This window comes from Indicator indicator, chromosome Z (assembly GCF_027791375.1).
Source record: "Indicator indicator isolate 239-I01 chromosome Z, UM_Iind_1.1, whole genome shotgun sequence".
NCBI lineage: Eukaryota > Metazoa > Chordata > Aves > Piciformes > Indicatoridae > Indicator > Indicator indicator.
This window is the reverse complement of record NC_072053.1, coordinates 76,731,179-76,742,688: the sequence shown is the minus strand read 5'-3', so window position 1 is coordinate 76,742,688 and position 11,510 is coordinate 76,731,179. Positions and strand designations below refer to the sequence as shown.

At 43.2% G+C, this 11,510-nt stretch overlaps 1 protein-coding gene across 1 annotated transcript in view; it reads right to left on the bottom strand.

Moving 5' to 3' along the window:
* Window positions 1–2,255: 2,255 nt before the first annotated feature.
* The window catches only part of LPAR1 (lysophosphatidic acid receptor 1), a 55,581-nt gene continuing 46,326 nt past the window's right edge, over window positions 2,256–11,510 (bottom strand). Inside the window, exon 3 of the mRNA XM_054397903.1 lies at window positions 2,256–2,557. Within this exon, the coding sequence (XP_054253878.1) occupies window positions 2,256–2,557 (302 nt within the window). The remainder of the gene's footprint in view (window positions 2,558–11,510) is intronic.

Sequence of the window (11,510 nt, the reverse complement as noted above, 5' to 3'; positions counted from 1 at the left end):
CCATGTGGGCAAGTTGGGGACAGGAAACAGTGCTCTCCCTGGATCCAGGGAAGAAAGCAACTGTGGGCGCTCTTGAGAAAAGGAAATTGCTTTTCAGTCAGATGTTCTCTGTCTTTGGAGACATTCTTACCCTCTCATCTCTTCTGCTTACCTGCACTAGCTTAACCATAAGGCAGACACTAAGAAAAATTTATGAGTGGCTTAGCAGGCAGTTGCTTCAAAATGAGAAAGTTCACACAGCCTGCTCTTCCCTCTCAGTACAGTGGGTAGTATGTATACCCACATATGAGTGCACGTGGATACAAAAACAAATCAACCTTTAACTTCACTTACTCTCAAAAACAGGCAGAAAAAAAAAGAGCTTTTTTGTCCAAAGCTCCAAATCCCCTCTGCCCACTCCATTTCAGTGTCCACACATTTGGCTTGACAGTACAGGTGAACTTCAGTTTTACTGAAAGCAGTGGCAAAACTTTCACTTTATTCATTGAAGCAGCAAAGCACTTTGCTCAACTGCTGTTCTTCCTTCCCTCAGCAAGGAACTGCCTTTTCCAAGCAATTTTGTGCTTGTAATCATAACATCCAAGCATCCCTTCCAAGCAAGAGATGCTAAAAACTCCGCTTTTTGCCAGGCTGACCCTCTCCCCTTTATACCTTCCCTCCCCAAACGGAAGAATATTGTCCCTTATGTCACATTCCAGTAGGGTACACTGAAGAATATACCTCTAATTTTTCTTTTCCCTTTGGCATTTTTTGTTGCTGTTATTATAGAGGCAAATTACGATGAGGAAAACAGCCCCAGGAATTTACTGTTGAGATATAGTTTACATTGTTAGGAGAACAGAGAGTTTCCCATAGAAAGGTCCCAAGTCTTTTTATCAGCAAGATCCCATCTTTGCTCACATTTCCCCCTGTCAAGGAGTTCTAATTAATGTCAGTGATTCTTGATAACTGAGATTCACATGAGTAGCATTTCTCTTCAAAACAGCCATACATGAAAAACTCCACGTGTTAGCTTAGCTACTCATAGCAATGGGCATGCACACCTGCTAGATGCACTATTAGATGCATCTCATGCAGCACATTGTAATCATTTGCAGCAGATGACTACTCATGTTGTCTTGACATGACAAAACAAAATTTTGTTCTTAATAGCCCACTGCTTTGGAAATGAAGGCTGCCTGATTTAAGAGGTACCCTGGAAATATTTTCCAGTGCAAAAATGCAGGTGTTTTGTTTTCAGTTACAAGAAAGTTTCTATTAAAAACATATAAACCTTTTTCACATTAAAGACCCCTTTGCTTTCTGCCATGAACAAGAAAAGCATCCCAATGCCAAAAATACTTTCATTAAAAAAAAAATCAACCTACCAACCTGACTGTAGCCCTTTAAGAGCTGTAGGGATGTGTTTTAGGAACTCGCCCATGGAAAGCCTTGGGACCCTTCACATGTTACATGTGTCACACCACACTTCAAAAAAAGAACATTAAATACCTTGTGACTAGAGTACTGTTTATTTCATAATCTAAACAAACACTGGGATACAGTCTATGCTTTTCTACTTTCCTGCAGACTTTACAATGAGCTTTATTTTTTTTCATAATTAAAACAATCTGCATACACACAGAACATGCATGCTCTCTAACACCAGTAATGAAAAGTAAGAAGAGTCAGTTTCCATCATCTTCCTGTTGCCTGTATTAGAAGAAAAATACTTTTGTTTTTACTGTAGTTAGGGCAGTGTGGCTAAGGATACGAAGACTAGAGCACGGTTTTACTCCCTGCACAGAAAATGTTCATCACAAGCATGCTGATGGTGATAAATATTACATGTCTATTAAATGATAGGCATACTTTTATCCCCTTTACTCCCTTTTTTAAAAAGACTAAGTGGCTACATGTAAATGCAGTGAAGCAGGTATAAGCTTAATTAATCAGAGTCTATTCAGACTGGCACCAAGACGCAGCAAAGTCCGACAAATTCTCAGCAAGGCTTTCCATGGGCTGTTGATGACCTTTGCCACAAGGCACCTGCCTTCCACTTTCTGAAAGTAGAAATCAAAGGCCTTGCAGGATGGCCAGTCCTGCAGACAAAGTACACTGCGCCGGCATGTCAAGCTCCCTGGAAAAGAAGCTCTTGCAGTCCATTAGTGTTTGAGAATAACTTGTGAGTGGGTTACCTTCCCCAGGGCCGTCTACCCACCCCACTCTGCAGCGTCGGCCGCTGCCCTTCGTCAGCCACGTGGCTGGCTGCGGTTCTACACCACCGAGTGGTCGTTGCTGTGGACACCAGCCAAGATGGTGTGGTTGAGCGAGGATGCTGACCGGTCTGAGCCTTCAGTTGGGCCATTGGTGCTCTCGCTGCGCTGGCAGCAGAGTATCTGCTTGAAGGTTGCACTCATCTCCTTGTCCCGGTAGGAGTAGATGATGGGGTTCATGGCAGAGTTGAACTCTGCCAGGAGCAGGAAGAATTTCTCATAGGCCAGGACGTTGCACTGCGGACAGCAAACGTCTAGGAGCAGCAAGACTAATCCTGGGGTCCAGCAGATTATGAAAGCACCTAGGAAGAGAAAGAGCAGGCAAAATGTAACAACACCCACAAATTAACTGCACAATTGCTCATCAAAATACCACGAGAATCTTTCCAACTGGAAGGGGTACTGTTTATTTTTCTCTTTCCAGAATATCATTCCCACATTATTTCTTCACCAACCTGATGAGAGGGATGCCTTTCAATGACCTCTAAATGGTTACAGGCAGCACATCAAAAGAGCAAGGCACTCCCCTCCACACTCAACATGTGAAACTCTGCTTGGCAAATACATTTGCATTTAAAGTTGATAATGAGGAACATTTTTTCCCTTCAGCTAGAGACCTCTGACTAATCAATCTCTTGATCGGGAGAAACAATGCTGCAATTTACTTCTCAAACTAACATCAACAAAGAAAACCTTTCTGTGAGTGCTGTGACCAAAGCATCAGTAATAGAGAAAGAGTGGTGCAGGCAGCAGTTCTCAAGAAGAAGAAAGGCTGGGTCTTGTTAATCCATTTCAGCCCCATTATGTAATGGAAAGTCCTAAACGCACATACTGCTTGAACTGAAATGCTGTCCTTCAACAGATCTACTTCTTTTCTTAGGGCTCTATTCAATAGACATTCAGAGGCTCCTCAGGCTTCAACAGTGCAAATACCAAAAAGCCTTACCCTGATTAAAATGCTTCCCCCTTCTTTCTCTGATTTGCAAGGCTCTGATGGGAATAAGGGCCAGAACAAAATTCAGAGTTCAATGCAGAAATAAAATTAGATGTTTCACACTTTATTGGAAGTAATGAGTTAAATGAAGATGCTAACTCCTTGCAAGGTTAAAGAGGTTTTAAATATAAGCATCACTGGGGAAGCCCTTACACATCTATTATGTCTCAGCAAAGATGGTGCTCCTGAGATCTTCCAGGCTGACATGCTTGACTGAGGTGGAAACCAAGGTCTTACCATCATCAGCCATGCTTAGTGCAGGCAGCAGCAATAGGGTTCCTGGTACTACCCAGTGAGTGCTGTTTTCAAACAGGTTCCCCTGTCACTCTGGTATTTATTTGTTAACATATTGCCTCTGATTTTCCGTTCAGTAATGCTCTCTGCAGGTCTAGCATCTGTCTACAGTCAGCCTTCACAGCACGCAGAATTTCTGCTGTGTCTGCCAAGGAGGTGCCAGCTATTTCCAGCTAGAGCAGTGGTGACTGTAAGCTGTGCAGACACCTTTCTGTTTGCATACCAAACTTACCTATACCAAACAGAAGAATGTTTTCCAAAGGCCTCTGCAAACATGCTGGGTGTGCCAGGCTACCGTCACGGGTTGCCAACCAGGCAACCACACACAGGCTTTCTACATACCAAGAAGTATCCATAAACTGAGCTTGCTTTGCAACTGATGATGCCACAGTGCCACTCAATGCCTATCACTTCTCAGACCAACAAAGCTCACAAAGGAGAAGAAGTTGGAAGCCAAGCTGCCAGTACAAAGCACCAATGTCTCTGGCCAAATGACTTTGTTAGGGAATGGCAGCAATTTTACAGCACCAGGATGGAACTCTCCCACGCTAAAGTGGCATCAAACATATGAACCCACTTCATAGCTTTTGTTTGCAGTTCTTTTAGATTCCAGCAGTCTTAGAAAAGAGTACTTGAAACCCATGCAAAGAACTGAAGTCTTTTGTCCCTTTATTCTGTCTGTTTCCAGAAAAGCAGAAAACGGCATCTCTTTATTTGCAAGATAGTCTGCCCTGATACCGAGGCTGAGGAGCAGCTCTGCTGAGCTGGTTTCTGCAGAAACTAATCCAGTCTTTCAAACTCAATCACTTGCTGCTGAAACTGTGCATGTTGTGTTCAACACACGTTGAACTAGTGAGCTAGTGAGGCAGTCATGGACTTTGTTCCAGTTTGAGCATGTATTTTCTGCCTCAGGAGAACATCAGAGAGGGGAACGCTGCAAGTCATGGAATCTACAGTCAAGGACAAAAGATGATGACAGCATCCTCATCAGGCCTGTAGCAGAAAAGTTCAAAGTGAGAACAATGGGGCTGGCAGGAAAGCTCTCCCAGTGTTGTTCAAAGCTGCAATTGAAAGCTTCCAATTTTCCAACATTTTTTTGTTGTTGTTGATGTTTTAAAAATCTTTTGTTAAGAAACTAAATAAGCCAGACAGAATACTCTGTTGATATAATTGTTTGGGTATGTTAAAAGCAGCAACAAAAAGAAGCAGTACAGTAAATCAGGTAGGCATTTGACCCTGAGAATGCCCCAAAGTCTTTGACGAAAGTCCGTATTCAGCCCTCTGCACTGAACACTGGTCTCAGATGGAGTTTCTGAGCCTCTTTGGGCTTCTTAGTATCTCAGATAGTCCAATAACCTATATGCTGAGGCCTGACATGGATGCACTCAAGAAAACGTGGACTGTGGTTCAGCAAGAAACTAAATGCTCTGTATAGATCATGTTAATGATGAAATAAAGATAAAAACACAGGGTCGCCTTCACACCCAACTCTGGAAGAGAATGCAAGTCGTTACTCTGCAAGTTACCACCCAGCTACTCATGCCAGACTTGGAGCTGGGTCAATGACAGGCTGGCAGCCAGAGTGTGGAGAGGAGAAACCCATGCTGCCCAGCTCCAGTCCCCAAGGGCAGTGTGGGCTTTTCACTGCCCTGGCTCCCAGCTGCAGACCAGGCTGACTTTCCAGTCAGTGTCTTCCACATGGCAGAAGTGGTAGCAGAAGAGCATGAAGCCTTCAGCATCACACCTATGTGCAAGCAGGGCTACCTTCAAGCTTCTCAACAGATTGCTCATCTTTCACCAGGATTTAAGGCCATTGAAGCCAACCTCATTCAGTCTAGTAGGTTTTGTTTTGTTTTAGCCCCTGGGATTTTCCTAGCAAAACTTCCCACCAGGCTAATGGCTCCCGCAGCTTATTAAATTAAGTGCTTGCAAATGGTGACACAAACAATGCCTTGGGTTTTCTCATTTGTTATTTAACTGTCTGTCCCCTGGAAAATACTGAAAAGGGGCATGTTGGAATTAGGTATAATGCAAGTAACATAAAAATGTTTGGCTTCTATTCAGATTTAGTAAACATCATCTGTTAAAAAGTTGAATTCTTTCCCTGAAAGGAAAAAAAAAAAAAAAAAGAAAGAGCCTGGAGCTTATTTTTTACTACTTCTTACTTGAAATGTTTGTCAAAGTAAAATGATACTAAGCTAGAAGGTTAAATTCTTCCCTGCCCAGAAATCTGTTGTGCATTGCTTTCATCAAGAACGAAGATCTAAACATATCACACATAATAAAACAGTGAGATCCAACAGCTCCCTGATGCCATATACACCAAAATCTTGTTGGATTCTGCTGAAAGCAGTCCAAAGCGCAGCATGAGTAATTTCCAGGTTAATTTTACAGATTTGGTCAAACCTACATCAACAACAACATACAAAGCATTCAGTGAATCAAATCTGCTCATCTTGGTGGATATGTCATTGCCATGCCATGGTACTAGGAGAGACTAACATGCACAAATAAAATTGCAGTTGGTAAGTCCTTGGGTGGCTGAAGCCCACTGTTGCCTGGAGAGATAGCTGCTTGAGGTGTTACCTCCAACCCTGTCAGTCCTTAGGAGCACAAAGCTGACTGAGCTGTTCATTTGCAGCAGAAGGTACACGTCTGTGGTGCATGGTCTGCCATGCAGGTCTGGCAGGCAAGGAGTGGGTGAGGAAGAAATGCCCACCAGGTTGAGGGATAAACATGAGACAGGAAAGCTGGAAGCAACCACTGAAATGGTACTGCATCTTTTGAAAAGCCTCAAGAAGACAAGATGAGAAAGGTCCATATAGACTGAGAAGCATGCATTACAGCAGGGTATCTGACTTACATCAAAGCAGTCATGACATTAATCTCATTTTCTGTTGCTGTGTGCTTTCTGCCACCCAGCGCTGGAACTGCAACTCCTCATGAAGAGTGTCTTGCTGTGCTGTGGTCCAAGTCCTCTGGGGGCTTTTCCAATGACCACAATATGTTTACATCACATCTGTCTTGAACCCTTGTCTGAGGCACCACTGTGAACTGTATTTCCATGGTAGGTAGATGCTTGGAAAATCCAGGATAAGAATGACAGCCTCACAGCAAGATTTGATTGCAAGAGAGTAAAATCTGTTGTGGGCATTAGGTATATGAAACAACTATGGTAAATCACATACAAAAAAATGAAAAACAAGAGGAAAGAAGAAACAGCAGTTGAAAAGAAACAAGGTAGGTGAGAATAAACACAGATTAACTAGTCAGTCATTACTAGGATACCAGACTGGACAGCTATTCATGAAACTTCTCAGGCTAGCAAGCAAAGCATTTCATGAGCAACCATTTTTTTATTTTGGTTTGAGGTTTCTTTGCCTTTTGCCTTGGACAGTGCAAGTCTGCATTGGTTCCACAAACATTCCTCTAACTCACAACAGCAAAATAAAAGAAATGCTTCTGCTCCTGCCAAGTCACACACTATGTCCCTTGGAGACTCCTGTGGTAGGCAGCTCTTGTCCATGCACACCTATTCTGAAACACCCTTTACTGTGTCCTTTGTGTTCACCCTCTTCCACCCATCCTGAGTGTTGACCCTGACTTTACTGATTTCTGTCATAGTCTCACTACATCCTGCAAATATGCAGAAGTCCATATGGAGGAGAAATATAGGGAAATGGCCTCTCTTAGGGAGCAAGGGGAGTGAATGGGGAAAAACCGACCTCACTTGAGGTTGGAGTTTTGGTTAAGATTACAGAAACAGGATAAGGCACTACCATATCAAAACCAGAAAATACCCATTTCAGCTGAACTGTGGGGACACTGACATTCTGCCACTGCTGCCTGCTTCCCCTAGTCCTCTCCAAATCTCCTCCTGTTCTCAGAGTCACACTTTTGATGTGTGGCTACACTACCTCTTCCATTTAGACAGCAGTGGAGAGGAAATGACACTTATCATCACTGCCAGGGACCAACAAGGAGAAGGGTCTTGTGGTACTTTCTGCAAGCTGAAAGCAATGCTGTGGGGTGATGATTTAACAAAACCATAGCCAAAAAGGGCTACAGAAATGCCTGTGATTTTCCATATCCCAGTACAATCCCGCCCTCAGCAGGGAAAGCCACTTGCTATGCTGGCTGAGAAGCAAGCTCATTAACTCCAACACAACTGCCCTTCTTTATGCCCTAGCCATCTGTAAGTTGTATCAATAACCCTCCTTATCACACTGTGGATTGTCTTGTGCATAACATGAATAAAGATAAGTCCTGCATGAAATAGTTTTTATTTGTAGCTACGTATTCTTTTCCCCAGGCACAAATATTAGAGAATGAAATCTAAACTGAATGCTGAGGAGTTATATATGGAGAAGATCCATGAAGATCATTTATCACAGTAAACACAGAGTGCAGAAGTAATTCTTTTCATTCTATTCTGACATCACTTTCACCAATTCACAACATTACTACAATAAAGCTTACAGTTCTTGGTGGCTGAAAATACTGTTGCTGTTTTTTTGTGGTTTCTGCTGGAAACAGTCGATGTTGGGGTAAGGTTTGTGTCCATCCATGGGATTTTTATGTGAACAAAATACTAAAATAAAAGTGACTACCACATATGGACCTGATTAAATAAATGTAAAATAATTTTATGCTAAATTTGGCAAATTTTGCAGAACTTCAGATATGAAAGGCTTGCCTCCTCATCCACAGACTCCAAAAGGCTTGGGGAGAATGACAGTGAAAGACAGACCTTGCAAAACACCCCAGGTCATGGAGAGCAGCATGCAGCATGCCAGCTAAGAATGGTCTTGTTGAAAAGGAGCTACCAAAACTCCTTCATTCATTTACTTAAGGTATCCTTCTGTGGGATTTTGAGCTATAGAGCTTGGTCACACTTTACATGAAGCGATGGCTGGATAGTGTAGGAACACAGAAAATGTGTCTTGCTCCAAAACTTATTTTTCCTTCCTGGGAGGAACACAGCATGTGTCTACCTCAAGTATCTGTCTTCACCTTTGAACTCCTGTGCAGAGAATTTACACATTCCTTAAGGCATGGCTACCTTTGTCAACAAACCACCCCCACTCTGAGGAGCCTGACTGCTTTCCTCTTGAGCCATTTATCCAGTTTAAAACATGCTAATGATTGAACAAGAAAGCTCCCTTGGGGCTCTGCCTGTGCTCTGGCTGGACTAGCAGAAGCAGCAAGCCATGCTCACGAAGACAGAAGTTCCAGTATATGTTTACCATCAACTCACTCTGGGCCTTAACACTTAGTATTTCACCTGTGTTTGTTTATCACTTTAATCCTCATCACCTTCTTTCCTTTCAGAACAAATAAAACAAATTTTAAAACATTTCCTAAATGGCCATAAGTCTTGACTACAACTGATGCTCCTGCTGGTGTACAGGCAGCTACAGGCTTTGCTACAGGCTGGCCTTTGCTCTACCTCTTTTCATCCAATGCTTACATTCCCATATTGCTCTTGACAACTTATTATTTAAATATTCACCTTACAAGTTGCTTGGTGGAATCTTTAGGTCTAAGCCCTCCTTTTAAACCAGACACATTTGTGCATCTATACCTGCTGCCTGTAGAGCCAAGTGAAGATAGAGATGACCCACTGTGACATTCACAGGGTGCTGACAACAACCATCAGCCAGCAAACCCATTGGCAGCAGTAGCCACACAACCACTGTCTTTGAGCATGGAGATGCTCAGACAGAAAATGCCTATGGTTGGTGGAACTGCATCTGCAATCCTCATACCTTCTTAGTTACACTTGGGGTGACTGACACCACTGATCTTCTCTTCCCACACCAGTGTGCAAGCCCAGACCAGAGGTAATGAAGAGCAGCAAGCTTCCCTCAGCAGGACTTTATAAAGGATATCTGTGGGAGTCCTCATGAACTTCCTTTCTGCACCAAGTGCTGGAGATGGGGTACATTGACACTTGGCCTCCTGGCTTTCCACTGAGAGATCCTATCTGTTGTGTATATTGCCACCTGGACCCTGTGTGGCCTTTCTACAGAGCAAGCCACCATAACTGACCCATCTATTTCATGGGTGGTCATTCAACTCTAGCCTAGGTTAGCATTTGCTTGGTGTCATTCTCTGATTTGTGCTTGCAAACGAGTTTGCTGTTCTCTGCCCACCTGATGCAGCTGCCCTCAAGTATTCCTTGGCTGACATCTCTGAAGGAGAAATCAAGCACTAAGGGTAATGGAGGAGACCAGCATTGTTTTTCAACTGACACCTGCAAACCAAAGAAAGGTGTTCAACTACCTCCTTGTTTCAAATGTACACTTGTCATGTTTTAAAGAACACCTGGCAAAGACAGCACGTGCAAACTGCTTCCCAAAAACAAAAGAGAACTCTCAAGCCCATGGCAGCTTATCTGTGTCCATTTCAATCCCTTGGACTGAAAGGTCATTAAGGAAAAAAATGGAATTCACCATTAACCTAGTGACTGCAGGACAGACACGGTGTTCCTACCACCACCCCCTGCTGAAGAGGAAAGTAAGCCTTTTATCTATAAAAGGCATTTTAGACAAAAACAGGAAGTCATTAAACACCAGCGGTCAGGATTCCAACTAATTTCTAAATTCATAAAGATATGAAAAGCTAATCTCTGAATAAAAGTCTGGCTGTTGCCAAAGCAATCTGAGCATTTACCTCTGTGTAAAGACAAAAATAGTCCCCATGGAGTTGTGCTGTTGCCAAAAAACTTGACACACAGAGGAAATTTTGGTGTCTTTTTCAACTTCCAGGCAGCCTAGATGAGCCTTTCTGCTCTGTTATGGACACAAATGCTCCTACAGTCCAAAGTGATGATAGCTTTGCTGGAAAAAGAGCACAAAAGCACTCCTGAGGCGTATGGTACTAGTCTCCCTGGGTCACAGTGACAAAGGACAGTGACAGGACTAAGAAAAGCATGCAACAGATGTCTAGGGGAAATTAGAAGCAAGAAACTGCCTTTCAGTCCATACCTGGCAATCTGGTTGCATTCCCTAGTTCTAACTCAGCCAGGATCCTCTTTATGGGTACCGATTGCTCATGGTCATGACTTGGGTCACCAGGTGGGTGATAGACTCATCCCTGAATCATAGAATTTTTAGGGTTGGAAGGGACCTCAAAGATCATTCAGTTCCAACCCCTCTGCCATGGGAAGGGACACCTCACACTAGATCAGGTTGCTCAGAGCCACATCCAGCCTGGCCTTAAAAACCTCCAGGGATGAGGCTTCCACCACTTCCCTGGGCAATCTGCTCAAGTGTCTCACCACCCTCATGGTGAAGAATTTTTTCCTAACATCCAGTCTGAATCTGGTGAGAGGCTTGTTGTAGGGCTCTGTGTGAGGCTTTCTGGTCCCAGACACAGAACACCCTGGAGGTGACCAGGTCTAGTGGCAAAGTGAACATGCCTACAGAAACGTGAAGGCTTGCAACAAGAGGTCGTCTGAGGAGGAGCAAGACATCTGGCAATATGCATGCAGGGCTCACAAACCAGTCTTTGTTCTGCCTGCCTCTGCAAGGTATATTTAGCATGCTTGGGACTTGGGTGTTTGACCACTTCTCAAGTACCTGCAGTTTTTGATCACATAAAAATCATGCCTGGCTGTGTTGAAACCCTCCTCTTTTGCCCATTTTTCCTTTGGAAATCCATATACCCCCTGCAGCGCTCTGGTACTTTCCCAGGGACAGTCACAATGCAACACTCAGACAACACAGTTTGTTCATCAGATTCCAAACAACTCTGCTTTAAAAGATTGTTTAATTGTATTTTCTTTTGTTGTTAAGGACATTAAGTGTTATGGGTATTATGTCTGGATAAGCTCCAGTGGCAACAGAAGTTTCCAAATGAAGCCTGGGCGGGTGCAATTTAATATGTAAAGAACTGCTTTGACTCTTACATAAGATGAAACTAATAATATTAGGAGAAAAATACTAGCCTCTCTGTGCTTCCTT